At 58.7% G+C, this 20,808-nt stretch overlaps 8 protein-coding genes across 8 annotated transcripts in view; 3 read left to right on the top strand and 5 right to left on the bottom strand.

The window, feature by feature from the left end:
• GGTG_09557 (vacuolar ATP synthase proteolipid subunit) overlaps nt 1–786 on the top strand; it is a 2,109-nt gene extending 1,323 nt beyond the window's left edge. Inside the window, exon 4 of the mRNA XM_009227408.1 lies at nt 91–786. Coding sequence (XP_009225672.1) covers nt 91–236 — 146 coding nt within the window. The 3' untranslated portion in view covers nt 237–786. The remainder of the gene's footprint in view (nt 1–90) is intronic.
• GGTG_09556 (vacuolar membrane protein pep3) lies at nt 257–3,928 on the bottom strand. The gene is made up of 2 exons (XM_009227407.1): nt 798–3,928; nt 257–720 (listed from the first exon to the last, which is right to left on the bottom strand). The coding sequence occupies exons 1-2, from the start codon at nt 3,755–3,757 to the stop codon at nt 636–638; spliced, it is 3,045 nt and encodes a 1,014-aa protein (XP_009225671.1). The 5' UTR covers nt 3,758–3,928; the 3' UTR covers nt 257–635.
• Nucleotides 3,929–4,152: 224 nt separating this feature from the next.
• Nucleotides 4,153–6,472, bottom strand: GGTG_09555 (hypothetical protein). Its single transcript, XM_009227406.1, has one exon. It carries the CDS (start codon nt 5,821–5,823, stop codon nt 4,429–4,431), a length of 1,395 nt encoding a protein of 464 aa, XP_009225670.1. The 5' UTR covers nt 5,824–6,472; the 3' UTR covers nt 4,153–4,428.
• Nucleotides 6,473–7,280: 808 nt separating this feature from the next.
• Nucleotides 7,281–8,429, bottom strand: GGTG_09554 (hypothetical protein). The gene has a single exon (XM_009227405.1). It carries the CDS (start codon nt 8,273–8,275, stop codon nt 7,520–7,522), a length of 756 nt encoding a protein of 251 aa, XP_009225669.1. The 5' UTR covers nt 8,276–8,429; the 3' UTR covers nt 7,281–7,519.
• Nucleotides 8,430–8,726: 297 nt separating this feature from the next.
• GGTG_09553 (dTDP-D-glucose 4,6-dehydratase) lies at nt 8,727–11,086 on the bottom strand. Its single transcript, XM_009227404.1, has 5 exons — nt 10,945–11,086; nt 10,654–10,729; nt 10,401–10,530; nt 9,763–10,298; nt 8,727–9,659 (listed from the first exon to the last, which is right to left on the bottom strand). The coding sequence occupies exons 2-5, from the start codon at nt 10,670–10,672 to the stop codon at nt 9,109–9,111; spliced, it is 1,236 nt and encodes a 411-aa protein (XP_009225668.1). The 5' UTR covers nt 10,673–10,729; nt 10,945–11,086; the 3' UTR covers nt 8,727–9,108.
• A 1,874-nt stretch (nt 11,087–12,960) lies between these two features.
• GGTG_09552 (solute carrier family 35 member E3) lies at nt 12,961–15,262 on the top strand. The gene is made up of 4 exons (XM_009227403.1): nt 12,961–13,739; nt 13,837–14,466; nt 14,565–14,755; nt 14,877–15,262. The coding sequence occupies exons 1-4, from the start codon at nt 13,476–13,478 to the stop codon at nt 14,932–14,934; spliced, it is 1,143 nt and encodes a 380-aa protein (XP_009225667.1). The 5' UTR covers nt 12,961–13,475; the 3' UTR covers nt 14,935–15,262.
• GGTG_09551 (brix domain-containing protein) lies at nt 14,952–17,338 on the bottom strand. The gene is made up of 3 exons (XM_009227402.1): nt 16,292–17,338; nt 16,114–16,216; nt 14,952–16,037 (listed from the first exon to the last, which is right to left on the bottom strand). Exons 1-3 carry the CDS (start codon nt 17,162–17,164, stop codon nt 15,745–15,747), a joined length of 1,269 nt encoding a protein of 422 aa, XP_009225666.1. The 5' UTR covers nt 17,165–17,338; the 3' UTR covers nt 14,952–15,744.
• A 334-nt stretch (nt 17,339–17,672) lies between these two features.
• On the top strand, nt 17,673–20,472 carry GGTG_09550 (glycyl-tRNA synthetase). Its single transcript, XM_009227401.1, has 2 exons — nt 17,673–19,726; nt 19,821–20,472. Exons 1-2 carry the CDS (start codon nt 17,894–17,896, stop codon nt 20,214–20,216), a joined length of 2,229 nt encoding a protein of 742 aa, XP_009225665.1. The 5' UTR covers nt 17,673–17,893; the 3' UTR covers nt 20,217–20,472.
• Nucleotides 20,473–20,808: the final 336 nt, after the last annotated feature.

The following is a 20,808-nucleotide window of genomic DNA, read 5'->3' as shown; positions in this document are numbered from 1 at the left end:
GCTGTTGTCTGCCTCGTCTTGCTTTGCTGTTTCGGTCTAAGCACAAAAGCAACCTCTGACTCTTTGCTGATCTCCTTTCCCAACAAACAGTCCGCGCCAGCACCCAGCAGCCGAGGCTCTACGTCGGCATGGTCCTCATCCTCATCTTCGCCGAGGTCCTCGGTTTGTACGGCGTTATCGTGTCGATCCTGATGCTCACAAAGGCCCAGGTTGGCGTCACCGAGTGCCTGGCTTAGGGACAGGGCCCAGTGAGGAGGACCGAGAGTCTTCGTATCTGCTATTTCGGCTCGGGTTAGGAGCTTATACAGTTCAACTAGGACTTGATGCGGTGGGGAGCGGAATCAAGCAGAGGCACTCTTTCGTTATCAAGAACAACCAAATCGCCATAGGCATCTAGTCATGCCCATCCAAGAAATCCATAAAAATCAGCTGCTATGCACCAGTGCCATGCACCGAAGCGACTAACCCCCCCTGCGGCGTCCAAAGTGTATATACATCCTCTCCTTCCCTCCGCTCAATCCCACAACCCAGCAGCTAGTATAGCCATACACACATGCATTACATCCGGGGTATAGTCGCAATGGCGAACTCCTGCTCTCCCTCAATCCCCCTTCTTCACCAACACCCTATCGCTACTACAACGCCCATTCGGCCTTGTTCTCGTCTTCCCTCACAAACGGCTCGTCGATCATCTTGATCGCGTAATCACTGCAGAGAATACTATCCACGGCATGTTTGTCAGTTTCGTTTTGTTCACCACGCCAAGAGCCAGGGGAAGCAGAATTACAAAAACTCACCATGACGCAGCCACCAGGGCGTCCAGCTCGGCAATCATCTCCTCCTTCTTGGCGCCCGCCACGAGCCCCTTGGAGATCTGCACCTGTAGCTCCTTGATGCGGCGCGACCGGGCCACGCCGGCCTGCTCCATGACCCGGCGGCCCAGGCAGTCGGAGTGGAAGGCGTGCTGGCAGGGGAAGACGAAGAACTGGCGGCTCAGCAGCGGCAGGCCGCACGAGTAGCACTTCTCGCCCGGCTCCACGATGGCGTAGCGCCGGTCGAGCGCGGCGATGTCGACGCGGATGTTGGCCGCCGTCTGCGACGACTCCTCCATCTCGCGCTTGAGCGAGTCGATGCTACGCCCGTAGTCCTCGAGCGCCGCGCAGATCTCCTCGCGGAAGTCGTCGATGACGACAAAGTCGGGGAAGAAGGGGATCAGGTCCTCGATCCGGAGCAGGTCGCAGCGCCGCAGGAAATCGATGGCCGACCGGATCCCGCCGCCGTCGGAGCGCGAGATGACGCGCCGCGCCACCGCCAGCCACAGCCGCTTGCGCAGCGCCGGGTTCGACATGGGCCGGTCCGCCACCACAGCCGCCAGCTCGAGCTCGTCGTGCGACAGCGCCAGGTCCACCGCCTGCAAGTACTGGCCCAGGCTGGTGTAGATGTGCACGCACGAGAGCACGCGCCGGTGCTGGATGCACAGCCGTAACGCAAAGTCCGGATCGTACCGCGGCTCGTCGCCCTGCGCCTCGAGGTACGACAGCAGCGCCACCTCGTCGCGCGGGCCCGAAGAGCCCGACCCGGACGCCGCGTACATGGACACGAGCGTGTTGTGCACCGCCGCGTCGGTCGAGTTGAGCTGGTTGACCACGTACTGCAGGTAGCGGATCGCCTGGTTCTGCGCCGCCGGCCCCTTGTAGTTGCGATCGTACTCGAGCAGCGCGGGGATGAGGCTCCGGGGGTTGAGCGTCGACTGCCGCATGAGGATCTCGACCAGATCCGTAGCCACGTGTGCCATCAACACGCTGCTGTACCGGTAAAACACCTCGGCTTCAGTCTGCCTCTTGAGCACCCCAAGCGCCTCGGCCCACTTCTCACGCTGGACCCAGTACGAGAGCACGTAGTTGTAGTCGTTTACGGCGTTGGCGAAGAACAGCAGCTCCTCCTCGCGCCCATGACTGCTGACGATGGCATACACCGTCTTGCGGTCGAGGTCCGACTTGTACTTGGTCACAAAGTCCTGATACTCCCCCCTCACCGTATCCAGCCGCTCCCTGGTCTCGGCTGGACTGGCGTCTGTGGCCCCAAGCTCTGCCTTGGTGACGATGGTGTCATCAAGCGAGTTCAGCTTGGCCATGAAGACCTCGATCAGCCACGTGGCGATCATGATCCTCTGCATGACCGCCGACTTCTTGTAAGACGCAAGCTTGACCAGCAGGTACTTGCGCAGGGCATCTGCCTCCCCAGCATCGATCAAGGTGAGCGCAACCTCCTCGAAAGGCTTGCTGCTCCGGCCATAGACGCCAGCAGCCTCGGCAAAGAGCCCCTTGCCTACGAGGTAGTCGCCCGACGCGGTGGCGACGGCGTCGCGCTGTGCCGGGGTGCGCGCGTACCGCATAGCGGCGTCAAACTGCTGCGACCGCAGCATGATGCGCCAGATGTCGCGATCCTCGTCCCGCACTACGATCTCGAAGATCTCTTGGGCCGTAAAGAGCCAGAACGTGTTCTTTTGCAGATCCACACACAGGTTCGCCGCCCGCTGGCCCGGCTCCAGGATCTTTTGGTCGAGCACGATGTCGCCCGTCAGCCGGTTGGCAGCGACTATGCGCTGGCCAACGAGGCAGAGGACGTGCCACTGCGTCAGCGCCACCATCTCGACGGGCTCGGAGCCGCCCGCTGCCCTCCTCCGACCCGAGGAATCCGTCGTTGCCGCGAGCTGCGATCTCGGCAGGAGCTTCGCCTCGGCGAACACCTTGGCACCAAGCCCCGGTCCTGCCGGCCCCGTGAGCAAGGGGCCGTGAAAGACGCCCTGAGAGGAGAGCCAGGCAAAGACGCGCTCGGGAGCGGCGCCCTGCAGTGGTCGGCCCGAGTCCTGCGAATCTTGGGGGTCGGGGGACACAACGAGGCTCGAGGGGGCAGCCAGGGGAGCCGAGCGAGCGCTCGAGGACGAGGTGGGCCTGGTCAGCTCGTGAACTGTGGGCTCCTCGGCATCGAACAGGCGAGTGTAGGCAGAGCCATCGTGGTGATGCTGGCCGGTGCGACCGGCCTTGCCGACCAGATGGTACAGGCGGGAGTGGCTGGCTATCATGACGACCTTCTGGTCCGCGGCCGGTCCGCGGCCGGGCAGGGCCTCGGCCCAGAGGCCGGTGACGGGGCCCCCATCAGGCAGCTTGTGGACATTCTTGAGGTACTTCTCCTCCTTCTTGTAGAACTCGTTGGAGGTCTCGATAAAGGTCTCGTAGATGTTGCCGTCCGAGGCGCCGACGAGGATCTCGCGGGTCGAGGCGGTGGGGAGGGCGGGATTCCAGGCGATGCTCTCGATGACGACGCCGCGCAGGCGGGACAGGGGCCTCGGCTGGCGCGACTGGGCGTGGAGGTAGTAGTTCTCGCCCTGGGAGGTGCAGATGATGAGGTGGGAGGCGGTGGGGTCGAGGAACATGCGGCGGACGACGCCGGCCTCGGACGGCTTGCGGGGCAGGTCGACGTCGTCGATGTCCTGGGGGCGGTCGAGGTCGATGCGCAGGATGCGGCCGTTGGACAGGGCCAGGACCAGGACGTTGTTGGCGACCTGGGCGGCCACGAAGTCGGCGGCGACCGAGAACTCGAGGCGCACAGGCGACACGTCGAATATCGACAGGCCGGCTGCGGCGTCGTCGTCCAGCTGCAGGCCAGCCATGCCGTCGACGGCGCCCTCGAAGCCGCCCGACGGGAAGACGGAGCTGTCGGCCGCCGTGGAGCCGTTGGATGGGTAGAAGGCCATTGCGGCCGGTTCGGAGGGGATGCGGTCAGGGCGGTGGTCAGCTGTCTCCCGAGATCGTCATATGCGACATGTTTGGTCGTCGACAGCCGTATTGCACGGATCGTGGATTGTTCTCTGGTCGGAGTTGGTTTTGGCGAAGCAACTTGAGAGCTAGAGATACAGCACCCGATTGACGCCGCCGCCTGTACTGTGGTTGACTTCAATGCTGCCTGGCCACAGCGGCCTTGGGCACTAGAGGAGTGGAGCTGGAGCAGCTTAGCCCATTACGTAGCTCGCCCAGCCACTCAACGCCCATAGCTTGCTGCTCCTTGCCCAAACAAGCAACAAGCTCAAGGCTCTAAATGTGCCTCAAGCAATAGCCGGAGGTAGGAACGTTACCAGAATATCAACGCTGTGGACAGTATTGTTCTTGTTGATGTCGTTAAAACTGTATAGACACTCATACCTAGTCCGATATCAAAATTTTAATCTATCTACGCCAACAAATCCAGAGCCACTCAGAAAGGCGATAAAATAAGGGTATATCCAAGCATCATCACAATCGTGCCCTTGGAAACAGCCAACTTCAAAAAGAGCCAAGGAGCACAAAAACACCACCGCCTACGCTAGAAAGTAAGATCCCACCCGCGCACATCTTCCCCCCTCATTACCGCTGGGCTTGTGTATCCCTATCAGGCCCCAGCTTCGGACGGCTTCCTGGCAGTCGCGACCCTATACCTAATCCTAAAGTCGGCCCCGGTGTCGGGAGCGCACGCCAGTGCCTTGAGCTCGCCGCAGATCTCCTCACACGCCTCCACGACCCGCTCGGCGCTCCAGCCCGCGTACTTGGTCAGCAACCGCAGCGTGACGGCCTCGAGGCTGAAGAGGCATGCGACGAGCCAGAACTTGCCGAGCGCCGACGGTGGTGACGCCGCGCCCCCGGACGCGGGCGCCTGCTGGACCAGGCTGGCGTAGACCGAGTGGTCGCGCACCTTGACGTCGACGAAACCGCAGGCCGACAGCAGATCCGGGTCCATGTGGCCGCAGCCCCTGGCGCGCCCCGACAGGCCGTCGGCCTCATCCAGGGCAGGCAGCAGGGCGTGGACGGGGGAGTCGGGGGAGAAGTGGCGCTTGAGGCCGGCGCAGCCCGTCTCGTCGTGAAAGTCGATAATCTCCATGTAGCCACCGGGTTTGAGGCACTGGTAAGCCTGGCGGTAGATGAAGCTCCAGTCGGAAAAGGCACCGCTCATGGCGCGCAGGTGCACGAGGTCCATGGCGTCCGTGGGCCTCATCCAGTCGACCTCGGCATCGTCGAGCTCGAAGAAGACCTTATAGGGCACCGAAGTGGGCTGGACGGCCGAGATGTCGGTGCCGATGATCTCGCATTCCGGGTAGCGCTCGGCCATGCCCACGGCCCACTCGCCGGTGCCTGTTCCGATGTCGAGTATCATGGTCGGGTCGTCGAGCGGCACCGTGGTCAGCTCCATGGTGCCGAGCAGCATAAACACCTGGTGCAGAATCCGCATCCGGTCCTGCTCGCTGTCGTCGTTGGGCATGTAGTACGATCCGCAGTACCGTCGCCCGTGCTCCATTGTGTAGTAGATGTCGCCATCGTACAACGAGCGCGCCGACGAGTTGATGGTTGATCGATCCGCCTCGTGCGAACGAAAGTGCGCCGGCACCCCACGGCCGAACCGACTTGGCGAGTAGAGCGAGGCTAGGCCATCGTCGTCAAAATCCTCGTCGCCATAGCCCTCATCGTCATCGTCGAGCGAGCCATCCGTCGAGTCGCGGCCATTCGAAGGCTCTAGGTCCTCGGCGATGCTGGTCATGTCGGTATTGTGGCCTATGCTCTCAGCATGAATGCTCGCCTTGTCGTCCACCTCAAACTCAACCGCCGAAGCCTCTACCACGCCCACAGGGAACGGATCCCTCGAAACGGTATGCCCCGGTGGCGCATCAGGAGCTGGCGAGCGTCGATATTGTTTCGCGCGGGTCTTTTCCGTGACCTTGGAGGCTACACGCTCGACTATGCACGGGCTGGGGGTCGATCTGTCGGGAGAGGGCGCGACAGTGTTGCACGGCATGTTTTCCGTCAACTGCCTATTTTATCGCTTTCCTCTTGGCGGCCCCTTATTCCCGTTCCCTCGCTGGCCCTTGGTCGTCTGGCCTCGACGCCTTTCTTCCTTTGAGTCTGTTTCTTTCTCGTGCTTGGGTTTAGTCGAACTGTCCCTGTGACATTCCCAGGACAGTGGCACTGTTGGTCCGCTCCGCCACCCCAAGTCCCAGCTAGATGGTACTCTCCCTGCAGGTGCGGGGCGTGGATCCGGATAGACGACGTCCCAAGGATGTGGATGGCTGATTGGGTTCAGGATGGCGGCTGGAGGCTTCGAGCAGAGGGGCCATCGTCATACTGGACCCTAGGCAAAGGCGATGAAAATCCAGGGAGCAGAAGCAGCGCAGGACAGAGCAGGGCGGCCCCGGTGGACGGCCGACCTCGAGTCTTTTCTACGCGGCAATCAGCAGGCCCCCGAGCCCGTTGCAGCGGTCGTATGTGACATCGGGACCTGGATGCAAGGGAGCGCCAATTGCGTCGCATCCAGTTGGTCTCTGGGTCGCTGCGAGGGGGGACAGGCGGACCCCGTTGTTCACTCCTGCCTGGTTGACCGTGGCTGCAACCCCAGCACGGGGCTCCGCCACTAGTGCGCCAACCTCAACTGGGAATCGAAGCCGCCAGACCCTTGTACGCAGGCACCTGCTAGCGCTGTGGTTCTTGCACTGCGGCATGGACTCAACGCCCGGCCGGGTTTAGTTTGTCGGGGGCGGGAGCCCGTTGCTTCCGCCGCGCTGGGACTCGCCATCCATCCCTTGCCTCGTTCAACCACCCTTTGGCGAGGGCAGGTGGTGTTTTTGTTATGTCCCAGCTCGTCGTTGATGGGCTGCTCAACTTGTGGCTGCGCGATGATGGCTCATCCTGTCCAAAGTTGTGCATCGCATCAAATGTCTGGCGCAAGCTAAGCTTCTTGAGGAAAAGGAGAACAAAAAGAGGAATGTGACACTATTGAAATTATATTGAAATTGAATCTTGTAACAACAAAAAATGTCTTTCACATCAGCCGAGACAGGCGACAGCAGCGCGACAGCCCGACTCCCTGGTATTGGGTTTTGGGGATTGGACGGTGCCCTGCAGCGTGCACATGGCCAAGCCGGCAGCGACAGAACAGAGCACAGGCCCTGGCGCTAACAAAGGGGGCCCAATTAATTCCCCCGAGCTTCACCCAGCGCTATGGCAATAAGTGCGCCCGGGCCACCAAAAGGACCAGTCGGGAGCCCTGCCCGACAAGGATCCTCAGCGGGGAGGCGTGGGGGGTGGCACGGTGCTGTCGGGCACGGGCTCGGTGTGCTGGGGATTCAGCACCGAGAATAATTAGGGTCTGGAGGCGACGTCCAGGAACCCAAGATCCTATCAAATGATCGGACAGCTTGATATCCCAGACTTAGGTTGTCGCCCCTGCCTTTGTCTTCGCCATTCATGACTAAACTTGCTTTGGGTATCATGAAGTCCATTGCTACATATGCGCGCCTCCGGCAAGGAAGCAGAGCCCTACTGCGCCCGATTTTCAGGATGCTACCTAGATGTACAACAACGCAAACAGAATCCATCATCCTACCACCTTGCCAGTCAGACAACTCTCGTATTCATGACGCAGCGTGCCGGTAGCGCCCAGACATACTATCCATCATAACCAACACTACCGTTACCCCGTCTTCCATAACCCCCGCTCACAGGGCCGCCATAAAAGCCCCCGCGGCCAGGCCAAGCGCCACTCCTCCGAACCCGGCGGTGGGCACCGCGCCGTTGGGCGAGCTCGTCGTGGCCGTCGTGGCCGCACCCGCCGTCGTGGTCCCACCGCCGCCGCCGCCGCCAGCGCCGTCGTTGGCGCGCGTGCGCGAGCTGGTCGTCGACCCGGACGGCGGAGACGACGTCTCCCTCGTGGTGGCCGCCGTCGCGCCGCCCTCGATCCTGCCGGGGCCCTGGCTGTAGGTGATGGTGGCGTAGACGCTGACGTCGGTGCGGCCGCCGCCGCTGTCGGACTTGGCCGTGTTGCCCGTGGGGGCCGCCGTCATGGCCGCCGACACCGAGTTGAAGATGCCGTCGAGGTCGGCCGTCGGCGTGCCCGAGCAGAGCGCGCGGCTGACGGAGCCGATGACGGCCGCGAAGTGCGCCTCGTCGGCGGGCGAGGCCACGCCGTGCACCCGCTTGCAGCTCTGGCAGGCCACGTAGTCGGCGAAGTAGGAGCCCTTGCACATGCACTGCGCGTGCGCGTCGAGCGCCAGCGGGCTGGTCCCGTTGGCCTTGCAGATGTAGCCGAGGTCCGCGATGACGTGGCACGGCGGCCGGGGCACCGCCGTGCTGTTTGGGGGCCGGCACAGGGCGTCGACCCGGGCCTCGTCGTCTGGTGATCCGCCGTTGCCCGCTTGCGGCGAGGCGGCGGTCAGGGCGGCGAGGAGCGCCACGGAGAGCGTAGCGTGCAGCATGTTGATTGACTTGGGTGCCGACTCGGTCGTCCAAAGCAATATAATTATAAATTATCGTTTGGTTGTTTTCTTTTGGGAAGCTCTTCCTGTGCTTCGTGATGATTGAGCGCGCGCTTTTTCAACGAGCAGCCAACAGCACAACCACTCGTCAAATTTTGAGCGCAGCCGAGGCAGACGGCAGACTCGGCAGCCATCCTCCTTATTTGTACACATTCCACCGAGTTTGGCCTACTGCCATTGTAGCTACCTAAACCTCGATATAGGGCCACCAACGGCAAAGTAGTAAGTACTATTCATGCGCCCGAACGGGTCTCCCAGAGGACGAGTTCTCGGCGTCTGACGGTCCATGTTACATCCGTCATATCGCTTACCCATATGAGGAAGTCCGGATCGAAGCGAGTTGTCAGCCGTCGACCGACATGTTTAACTGGAGACCAGACTGTGAACCGGAATTCGTTCATTGTTTCCAGGGGAAGCTCATCGGCACGTAGGACGGACGGGCCGCCCAGTATGCGAGGATGCACCAATAGGGATTTCAACGCGTGCAAGAATAACAAACATGAGGTCATATTAGCTAGATGAGGTAGCACAAGCAAGTGTGGTAAAATGCAAACAAAATGGTGCTGCATTTTTCCTAGCCCTTGGTGCTGCCTTCTACATTATTTGCCAATCAGATTTTTTTTTCTTCCTCTATCGTGAATAGTTCGAGCAATGGGCGCGCTCGCAAGAAGCCGTTCCTCGGCAAATCTTTTCGACAACGATCTCCTACGAGAACCGTGCCGCCGGTTGCAGAGGAAACTCATTCGCAAGTTGGCGATGCGGAGGCCGCTTTATTACGCCATGACACCCGTCATCTCGTCGACTTTCCTCTTCTTCTCCACGGGCTCCTGAGGAGTGTCGCTGACGGGCTCCTTGTCTGACACGACCTCCTTGCCGTGGACCTCGGGGAAAGGGCTGAGGACCTTGGTGATATCACCCCACCACTTCTCGCCAAAGAGCTTGTACCACTGGACAGTGGTCTTCAGACCCTCGGCGAAGGTGGTCTTTTGGTCCCAGCCGAGCTGCCTGAGCTTGGTGCCGTCTACGGCGTACCGGTGGTCGTTGAAGGGACGGTCATGGGTGTATTTGACCCATTTTTTGAACTCCTCGGGAGTCTCGTGCGGGATACCAAGCTCTGCCAGAAGCTTACCGCACAGGTCCAGGTTGGAAATCTCGTCGTACGAACCGACGTTGTAGACCTGGCCAAGCTCTCCCTTGTGCAGGATCGTGTCAAACGCGTCTGCCGCGTCACCTGCGTACAGATACCTGCGCGTGGGACTGCCATCGCCGTGGAGGACAACCGGCTGCCCACGATGGAGCAGGCTGGAGAATTTGGGGATGATCTCTGCGAGGCGAGGTAGACGTTGTTAGCGCACAGCTGCCTTAAGAACCATCATCCGCTCTGCCGTGCAGCCTTCTCCAGAACATAGCCATGCAAAAGAACTTACTCTCCGGGTACTGATGCGGGCCATAGACGTTGTTGCTCCGGACAATGATAACGGGAAGTTTGAAGCTCTTCTGGTAAGAGTGCACCAGCATCTCGGCGGCAGCCTTGCTGGCGGCATATGGGTTCGTGGGGGCGAGGATGCTCGTCTCGAGCAGGTCATCGTCGTCATCCTTGACCTCGCCATACACCTCGTCGGTGGAGATATGGATGAAGCGCTTTATCTTGAACTTCTTGGCGCTCTCCAGCAGGACATGGGTGCCGTAGACATTGGTGTGGGTGAAGCCGTACGAGTTACCGAAGCTGAGGTCGACATGCGACTGGGCGGCGAAGTGGAAGATGGTGTCGATGTTGTAGCGCTCCAGGCAGGCACCGACCTCGGCGGGGTTTGTGATATCGCCCTGGTAGAAGCTGAAGTTCTTCTTGTCGTTGAGAGCCCGCGTGTTGTTCAGCGAGGAGCAGTAGTCGAGCTTGTCGAACGAGACGATATTGTAGGCATCCGGGTAGGTCAGGGTGAGGTGGCGGACGAGCCAGCAGGCGCTGGAGTCGCGAAGAGGCCAATGTTAGCTTTCTTGGGGAGGCCAGAATCCAAGCCTCGCAGCATGGGTTCCACGGGCAGGAAGGCGGTAAGTTTGTCCATACATGAAGCCGGCGCCGCCCGTGATCATGATGTTCTTGACATCGGGGAGCGGCTCAAACTGGGTGCTTCCCTTGAGGACGGGCGCATCCTTCCAGACGCCGAAGTCCTCGAAGAAGTTCTTCTCGTTTGATGCTGATCGGGGAGACAAACCCAAGCGTTAGCGGCTGCGAGGGGACGAATTTTTGAAGTGGTTCGCTATCTGTGAGAGGGGTAATGGAAAGCCAAGAGTACAAAGCTTAATGGCAAGTTACTTACCAGTGCCGTTGGAAGCCATGGTCGCGGATTGTCGTCCTCGTGCAGCGCAGTGGACAACAAGGTATCAGGAAGAGATCTGGCGGGTGGAGAAAATGTCGGAATGTTAGCCACGGCGCCGTTATCGCCAAAAGAAGGGCTGGCGCAAACGGGCGGGGACCAGGGCGGCCGAGTTGCATGGAAAACTGACGGCCCACTTCGCCGTCAGGGTAGGTTGGCAGCCATTGGCAGCAGGCGCCGGGCGACCGTAATTTCCGCTTGTCAACCGGCCGAGAATCAATGGTCGGCACTTACCAGAGACTGGCACACGTGTTCAGCTGCGACGGCACCGAGGTGGGTAGTGAGGCTCTAGATGAACTTCTTGGAGAGATTTTGCAGTTGCCTGGAAAATATTTCGGGAGTGGCTAGCAGCATATAACAAATCCGAGCCTGATAGATTGTTTGTAGGGTGCTTGCCTGCACAGCTCGCGCCCGACAGAGGCAGGGCAGGAGTCGTTGAGGGGCATCGACCGTATCAAAATGAGGGGCACTGCCAAATTCAGCTGTCGAGCAGCAAAAAGGGGTAGGGTCTCACCGACTTGTGGGATGATCCCCGATTCCCGCGAAGAAATACGACCTCACTGCCACAAAGTCCAGCCTCCCATTTCGTGCTCTCATCTGATCCCTGTGCCTGCTGTCAAGCCTGACAAAAATTTCTGGTATCAAAGGTTCAAAGTTAACGTATGCTGAAAAGACGGACAAACTGGAACAGGAAAGCACAGTGATATTTCCAAGTCAACCATCGTAGTTGCTTATCTCTGCTGATTCTCCCTTTGTCTTTCCACACCCCCTTCTCTCCCTTCCATGCCTCATTTCCTCTGACATCCCTTGACAGAATGCTCGCGAACGGCCAAAACAGCGGTCATCCCAATTCGCCCATCTCGACTTTCAACCAAGAAGTCTGATGTGATGGATGGAATTGCACATGAAATTCTATGCAGGGTGCTCAAGCGAGTGCCTGTCTGTTTAGGGTTTTTTTTCTCCCTCCTGTCAGCCAATGCACGACCCGGCCTCAATCTTCTCGATCCCAACCCCTTTTCCCCGCCGACGAACCTAGGGTCTGGACTCGTTGACTGTGAAGGGGGACATGCATCAACTGGATGCACCTGGCTCACAACGCTCACATATCGCGGTAGTGCACCTAGCGGCGAACGGAACTACCCCTCCCTCACCCTTGCATCCAAGATGCGGTGTCTGGATTCAAGCACGTACATAGACACTACGTGTGCCCAGCCGCCGTTCAGATCGGGGGACTGGTTTCAGCGAGACCTTTTGACGCCATTTGCGGCGTCGCATGGGCATGGCAGACTTGAAACATGACTGAATTGGCGTCCTGGACAGTCAAGGGCGGGTTCGGACGATCACTATCACGCAAGCCCCTGTGGCCCCCAAGCCGTCCTGAGTACCTGGCTCATACCACCCGGGAGCGTGAATCGACCTGGCAGACTTTTCACGCTGCGGATTAGTGTTAGATGTGCTTGTAGAACGTCCATTCATTTCAGGCCTGCCCCATCCCGCGAGGATATCCTGGCATGTGTTCGGTCAGGATACAACCAGATAGCTTATGGTGTCTGATCTGTCCTTAGCTGGTGGGTTTGCACTATTTAAAGTCTAGCCTTCTGCCCAAGTCCGTGCCTTGTCCATGGCTGGCTGGTCGAGAGCCGCGCATGCGCGGACCACGCCGGGGCGGAGCGCGAAGAGCAAGGACAGCGCTGATTTGAGCCATGGAAGACAACGACTATTATAGCTCATCCCCTCATGTTTGTCTTGCCTCGAGGTGATTAGCGCCCGGAGAAAGTGCAAGCCAAACTGCGTGGAATATTTTCAAGTGGGAGTAGTTCGAGCCATTAGGTGTGCATTGACTCTGATAAGCGCCTCCGTTTGGCATGGAATTGGTGATACCCTCCCTCCATATTCCCTCGCCTTTGTCTAGCCCAGCCACTTCCACAGTTTAATCATTGTCTAACCATTTGACTCGGGCCCGTACGACCACTACTGTGCCCGGATCTTTACAGATTATCCACGGGAATACAGTACATCCCAGGTTACGTATCATGGAAGGAGAACCCCGGTCCTGGCCTGTATTGCTTCCCTCCCCGCAGATCTAGGCAGACGTTGGTAGTCAGACGTCGTATTTCCCTGTGGTCGCAAAGGTCCATTGTGTGTGATGGCCGGCTACAGGCAGAGCCAGTTGCGTTACTTGGCGAATCCTGTGCCCCATCGAGACTTCTGACATGCATATCCACCTCTCCATTCCCCTCAGGGCTGATCGCTCGTGAAAGCACGGAGCAGGCGAGCGAGAAGTCTTCTCCCACGCAGCACCCCTGAGATGCCCCCAGCCTGCCCGATAATCGCAGCGCATCCATAAATTGTCACTGGCTATCCCCCATCGGCACTAGCGCCGTTTGTCGCTCCCTAACACGGGCCACTTTTCCGTGCATCAGGCGAACACGACCCGAGCCCGTCAAGCCTGACAAGGGGGGCCATCCCTCCTTTTTCTGGCTCACTTGCCTGGTCGCCGCTTTTTTAATTTCAGCTTTGTCACGGCCGCCAACTATCCGCCCAGGCCGGCAAAGATTTCTGTCGCTATTTCTCTTCCACCTCACCTTCGCCCAACTCGATGGTCGAGGCAGTGGCCATTGTCTCTTAACCCCTCCCCCAGCCAAGCGCCCAGACAGCCACCGAACAAGCACCATCGACAGTTCTCGCCCCCCCCCAGGCCGTTCCCTCACCCTCCTGTCGCCCTTGTTCCTCGAGAACTCGATACCTTATCCCACTTTCGCACCATGGCGGGAGCAGACGTTCGCCAGGCGCGGGCCGTCTCAGTCGCCTCGTCCAGCACCGAGAATGGACTTGACGAGCAAGAAAAGCTGGCCAAGATCGACCCTGCAGATGAGAAGCGGGATGACGTCGAGGCCGCCGACGAGCGCGAGGATGCCGCCTTCCTCGAACCGCAGGAAGGCCCTGCCAAGCCGACGGAGCCGCCCAAGTCGAGCTTCGTCACCGCGTTGATCTGGATGGTCATCAACACGCTTGCCACCATTGGAATCGTATGTTGAGTAGCCGTGGGGGATCATTTTCTGCCTTCTCTAGCCAGGCGAGAATGGGTAAGACGTGATGCTAACCTGTTTGGTTTGCCCCTCCCAGGTCTTCACCAACAAGGCAATCTTCTCGGATCCGTCGTTGAAGCTGGTACAGCTGACTTTTGCGGCCTTCCACTTCGTCGTCACATGGTTCACCCTCTTCGTCCTCTCGCGCCCGCGCTTCAACTTTTTCCAGTCGCGCCGCGTCGGCATCCGCGAGATCGCCCCGCTCGCCGTGGCCATGGCCCTCAACGTCATCCTGCCGAACCTGTCGCTGGCCTTCTCGTCCGTCACCTTCTACCAGGTCGCCCGCATCCTCCTCACGCCCTGCGTGGCTGCTATGAACTTCATCCTCTACAGGGCCACCCTCCCGCGCAACGCCCTGCTCATGCTGATCCCGGCCTGCGCCGGCGTCGGTATCGTCTCGTACTACGACTCGCTACCGTCGGGCGATGCCAACGTCAAGACGACCACGACCCTCGGCGTCATCTTCGCCTTCTCGGGAATCTTCGCCTCGTCGCTGTACACCGTCTGGATCGCCAGCTACCACCGCAAGCTCCAGATGAGCAGCATGCAGCTGCTGTTCAACCAGGCCCCCGTCTCGGCCTTCCTCCTCCTCTACGTCATTCCCTTTATCGACACCTTCCCCACCTGGAGCAACGTCCAGTTCAGCCGCTGGGTCATGATTCTCATGGTAGGTACCCCGATACCTGCGCGAGGCGCTTGCCCCCCACTGCCATGTTTTGCTAGGAGATTGGGGTCCGCACATGTACTGACCGGTAACCCAATTAGTCCGGTCTCTTTGCGTCCTTGATCAACATCTCGCAGTTCTTCATTATTGCGCAGACTGGCCCTGTGTCTAGCACGGTCGTCGGCCACGTCAAGACCTGCACTATTGTTGCGCTAGGCTGGATGACCTCTGGACGTGGTGTTGGCGACAAGTCGGTTCTTGGCGTCATGATTGCCGTTGGAGGCATTGTCGGGTAAGTAACATCATCACCCTGCCAAGCCTTGTTGAGTGTCGTCGTTCGAAACCCGGCCCAGGGGGTTTTGGCGCTTTTAAACTTTCAACGGTCTTTTGTATTAACTTTTCCCGATCCACAGGTACTCTGTCGTCATGCTCAAGGAGAACCAGAAGAAGGCCGCCCAGGGCGGAAGGTGATTTGTTGGTGGTTGATACCGATCAGTCGGCCAAGCCGCTCTGCTTAATTTCATTCTTGAGGCGATAGAGGTTTGGTGCATTTCTTTTGTTGCCTTGTTTTGATATGTGCTGCCAAGCTAGGGTCATGGATGGTTCGTAGAGGTGTAAACGTGCCAGGTAGAGCTTGATGTTTTCTGATGCCCAGGATCCTTTTATACGGTGTGTATCATTCTCACCGCGCTGCCCTCTGAAAAAATAAACAGATAAGAAAAGAAATAATCAGCTACAACCAGGCCACTCGCTCTCCCGGGTACAAGAAATGCCGCCCAATGTGCCATTCTATTCCAAGATCCTCAAAGTTTGTTTAGGATAGCGTGGTTGTTGACTCGGGTAAACCGCGCCGCATACAGATATGGCGATGGCTGCTATAGGGGGTAACCCAACAAGCCGGGTTGTGCCTCGTCGATGACGGGCGGCTTCCTGAGCATTGCTCGGTCAAGGGGTTTGGTTTCTGAACAGTCGGGGCATGGCGCCGGCCGCATTGCTACGCCCCAGCGAGCCGCTTGTCAAGTCGAGGCGGCCCCGCGATGTCGCCCATCACCCACTTGGGGTTTTGGGACGAGGCTGTTACGGAGTTCCTTGACTCTCACTCCCCTGCCCCACGCGCGCCGGAAGCAACGGTGACATTGTGGGCAAAGTGCGGACGGCGGCGTCGCCGGGCAGAATAAAACCAAGGGACTAAAAAATAAAACGCAATCAAGGTTCCTCGTCTGAACACTGCTGGAGACCGTGGCGGCGGATTTGTCCTAGTGGGTAAAATTGAAAGACCGGTTACAGGTTGAACTTTGTCCTGACCTTCTCCATCCTGGCCTTCCACTCCCACTGCACGGCATCGTCGCCGTCGCTACCTGCCCTCCCGATGCCCTTGTCGACCCTCCGCAGCTTGAGCGTGAACCTCGGCCCGATCTCTTGCAGGCCGACCCGGACGTCGGTGAAGCCCGGAATCTCCTTCCCTTCCTCGTCGACGACTGTCTTTTCCGTCTGTCTCCTTTCCCTGTACTTGTAGCGGTGTCGCCTCACAAAGAGGTAGTCTCTCTGGTTATGTATGGTCAAGACTTCTCGACCTATAGTTTAGGAGTGCGTTAGGTGGCCGTTGTTTCTCCAAGACCGCGGGACAAAGTAGAGACGTAGGACGCTTACCTGCTATCTCAGGCTGGTACGGAAATAGCCTACGGAGAAGCTGGGCCGTAAGAAGACCGAGCGGTGTGGTGAACCGATTTAGGAGAAGCTCCGGATAGAATCCCTGGTGCGATGCAGTGTAAGCATAAAACTACCCACTTGATCAGGGACTTTGGGTCGGTGTTGACGGGGGCTGTACCTGAGAGTTGCCGTGCCCGGGGAGCTTTGATCCCTCGATCCAGTTTGTTATGGTGAAGTGGAACGTCGGGCCTTCCGGCAGATGGGCGATGGTGAGGCCGGTCGGCTTCTTCTGGTCCTCGCGCACCATGACGACGGCCGTGAAGCCGCGGTTCGAGCCGAACTTGCAGATGTCGCGCAGCGAGTACTTGTGGGCGTACCTGTGGCCGCTCCTCGGGACGTAGTGAGAGTTGGGGAAGAGCGAAGCGATTATCCCGGCCTCGCGGTGTATCGTCGCCTTCAGGGATGTGGTAACCAGAATCTTGGGCTCGGGGTGGGGGCCTTCGGTGAAGAGCGTCGGAAACTTGCGCGCGATGGACGCCGGCGTCAAGTCGAGGTTCGTGCTGGTCGTCGACGGTGCGAGACTCGGGTTTCGCTGGGCGCGGATCCGCTCGAGCCGGGCCTCGTCCTCTTCGTGATCTTCATCGTCGTCGTCCAGCTCGTGATCGCTCCCGAGCATGCTGTCGATGTCATCGTCCTCGTCCGACTTCTTCTTCGTGGGGCCACCATCTGCCTCCTCAAGCGCCTGGTTCTCTTCCTCTTCTATGCGCCTCCTCTTCAGCGCAGCGAGGTCAACGACCGCGCCGAGAGAGTCATCATCGCCTTCGTCCCACACCCGCTTCTTGTCGATGCTGGACGGCTGATTCCGGGCGATGCGCTCTTTCTTCAGGCTCGGGTCCTTGTCCTCCTCCTTCTTCCTCCTGAACCTCTCGGCTCGTTTTTCTGCGCCGGCGTTCTGCTTATTTCTGACGTGAAGTCTCTGTCTCTTGAGCTTGTTGCCTGTTTTGAGGGAAAGCGACGCGCCAGAGGCGCGGCTGGTCTTCTGAGAGCCCATTACGGCCCTTTAACCTTCAGTTTGTCGTTCCTCTTCTAAATGTAGATTTTAGAGTCGCCTGGCAAAGATGACATGGACAACGGGCGCTGAATTAGCGTTGGTTGCGAAGAGCATTGAGGTTGCTTCAAGTTGTCGCAAAAAAAAAAAAAAGGCCGCCAGGGGCCGACAGGAGCTCCGCCCGCCTGCAGACGAACTTTTTTTCTGCATCTTCGGAGCAGGCCCGCAAGCTTACGCACGGTCCGCAGCTTTCTGGCACGGGGGCAATTGGACAGGCTTCCCAAGGGTTGCCCAGAATTTTGTATATTTTGTCTGAAAATTCAAAGAGGACGCGGAGGGATTCAATGGCGCACCGGACCATATGAAGATACAAAGCAGGAAACGGCTAAGGGATGAGAAGATTTGACTGGATGGGAAAAGCGAAAAGTGAATGCGAGCGGAACAGACACCCTCCTGGCTGTCGGGGCTTCTTCATCCGGTCGCACTGATAAGTGAGCCCAGCCGCACTTTTTGGAGGGGCAGCTCAATTCGTGCGGGGCAATGACAGACGGAACACGCGCCCTGACAGCCGAGTGAGGAAAAATAGCGACAACTTTGAGTGCTCAGAACCCTGAGCCGGAGGGCGAGTCACAGCTTCAGCTACAGCCCACTGCGGCACGTTTTCTGGACATAAAAAATCCCCAAGTTCGGAGTGATTCCCAGTGACTCACCTTGGACTCCTCTGGCGCACTTATGAACGCACTGCGTCGTCTCTCTTCAGCTCCGCTGCCCACACTCGGCCTCATCCATCCCTCTCGAGTAGGCACTCGCACAATCCGGACAGCTGTTGCACCTCATTGGCGCAGCCCAGTTCTGACACCACTTGCCCCGCGCGCCTTCCACAGCGACCCCCGACTGCAGAAGAAGTATATCCACACCCCGCTGACCAAAAACACGAGACGTCCCAAGCAAGAAAAGTTCAACATGGCCCCTCCCGCGACGACTCTGAAGGGCGAGCCCCTCGACCGCCCGGCATTGGACACAATGCTGCGGCGGCGCATGTTCTACACGCCGTCGTACGAGATCTACGGCGGCGTCTCGGGTCTCTACGACTATGGCCCACCCGGTTGTGCGCTGCAGGCCAACATCATTGACGCCTGGCGCAAGCACTTTGTGCTCGAGGACGACATGCTCGAGGTCGACTGCTCTGTTCTGACGCCCCACGATGTCCTGAAGACTAGCGGCCACGTCGACAAGTTCGCCGACTGGATGTGCAAGGACACCAAGACGGGCGACATCTTCCGGGCCGATCACTACGTCGAGGAGATCTTGGAGCAGAGGCTCAAGGGTGACAAGCTGGCGCGCGGCCAGAAGGTCGAGGCTGAGGAGGAGGACCCCAAAAAGAAGAAGAAGAAGCTCAAGGGTCAGGAGCAGGTCATCAAGCTCGATAATGCTGTCGTCAAGGAGTACGAGGAGGTCCTAGCGCAGATCGACAACTACGACGGTCCTGCCCTCGGCGAGTTGATCACCAAATTCGACCTCAAGAACCCCGCGACCGGCCTGCTGCCCACCCCTCCCGTCTCGTTCAACTTGATGTTCAGCACCTCCATTGGCCCCAGCAGCAACCTCCGTGGCTACCTCAGGCCCGAGACAGCTCAGGGCCAGTTCCTAAACTTCGCCAAGCTGCTCGAGTTCAACAACCAGCAGATGCCTTTCGCCTCGGCGTCCATTGGCAAGTCCTACCGTAACGAGATCTCGCCTCGCGCGGGCCTGCTCCGCGTCCGCGAATTCCTGATGGCCGAGATTGAGCACTTTGTCGACCCCGAGGGAGGCAAGAAACATACCCGTTTCAGCAGCGTCGCCGACATTGAGCTCGAGCTCCTGGACAGGGACACCCAGCTTTCGGGCAAGACGGATACCAAAAAGGTTTCCATCGGCAAGGCAGTTGCGGACGGCCTCGTGGACAACGAGACGCTTGGTTACTTCCTGGCCCGGATCCACCTGTTCCTCAAGAAGATTGGTGTCGACCAGACCAAGATCCGGTTCCGCCAGCACATGGCCAATGAGATGGCACACTACGCATGCGACTGCTGGGATGCTGAGCTCCTGACGTCGTACGGCTGGGTTGAGTGCGTTGGCTGCGCTGACCGTAGCGCCTACGACCTGAGCGTACATGCCAAGAAGACCGGAGCCCCCCTGATAGTGCGGCAGCGGCTGGAAGAGCCCAAGATCGTTGAAGAGTGGACCGTTGACATCAATCGTAAGATGTTCGGCCCCAAGTTCAAGAAGGAGGCCAGGTTTGTCGAGGGTGTTCTCATGGCAATTCCCCAAGAGCAGCTCGGCGCCCTGGCGAAGAAGCTCGATGAGGAGGGTGCTATTTCGCTAGATGTCCCTGAGGCTGCCGGCGGCAAAACCAACGTTGATAAGGAGGCGATCTCTATCAAGTGGACGAAGAGGACCGAGAATGTCAGGGAGTTTGTGCCCAACGTCATCGAGCCCTCCTTCGGAATTGGTCGAATCCTGTACTCGCTTCTGGAGCACAACTACTGGACTCGAGGCAGCGAGGGCGGTGATGAGGCTCGCGGTGTAAGTTTTCTTTTCCTGCGTACATTGCATTTCCTGCTGAACCCACGGTTCAGTTTACTATTTGGGTGATTTTGACGGCTAATCATCAATTCAGGTTCTCTCATTCACCCCGGTCGTTGCCCCGACCAAGGTTCTGATTGTTCCCCTCTCGGGCAAGGACGAGTTCCGGCCATTTGTGCAAAAGATCTCACAGAAGCTGCGTTCCGTCGGCGTGTCCAACAGGATCGACGATTCATCTGCCACGATTGGCAAGCGGTACAGCCGCAATGACGAGCTCGGCACGCCGCTGGGCATTACGATAGATTTCCAGACGGTCCAGGACAACACCATAACGCTGCGCGACCGTGACTCCACGCGGCAGGTCCGCGCGAGCGAGGATAAGATTGTGGATGCGATCCAGTCTCTCGTCTCGGGCGACAAGACATGGAAGGACATCGAGTCTGAGCTGCCGCTCTTTGAGGGCCAGGAGGTTGAGATTGCCAACCGCTAATGGACTAGGTAGCTAGCAAGGGAGAAGGGATCAGAACAAAAGAAAAGCCATTTGTATACTCCAATTAGCCATGAGCCAGGGCCTCGGTCGAGCGCAGGGTGGGTGTAGGCGAGATTTGATACATATTCGGATGAGTATGTAATAATGTTGGTATCTGCCGTCCGTCTATAAAGCGATATTCAGGAGATCTCTGTCACGGCCTCTCCCTTTGCGGGTCTTTACGCCATAAAAGAGGCATCCGATAAGCAGCAGGGCATATGTTTCAAAACAGACATGTGAAAAACCAATATGTGCATGATGGAATAGGCGGTATAGGCGAATCACACGCACATTGAGTGGCGGGTTAGTGGACGTGTTACGGGACAGCGGATGTCCTGGCGGCATGTGTGCTCTGAACTCCGAAGGGTTGGGCATCGACACATTCGCTTTGTGTGGGACAAAAGGACATGGAAACTCGGGAAGGAGCCGCATCTCGGACCACGCAACTCTGGGCAGGGCCGGTCAATTTTCTGCAGGGTTCCGGGGTGGAGGCTGGGCCCTCGACAGCCGGAGTTTTCCCCGTGGATCCTCCATGCCACGGCTCGCCGGCTCC

This window comes from Gaeumannomyces tritici, assembly GCF_000145635.1.
Source record: "Gaeumannomyces tritici R3-111a-1 unplaced genomic scaffold supercont2.5, whole genome shotgun sequence".
Taxonomy (NCBI): Eukaryota; Fungi; Ascomycota; class Sordariomycetes; order Magnaporthales; family Magnaporthaceae; genus Gaeumannomyces; species Gaeumannomyces tritici.
The sequence above is the reverse complement of the archived record's forward strand: the minus strand, read 5'-3'. Positions and strand labels throughout refer to the sequence as shown.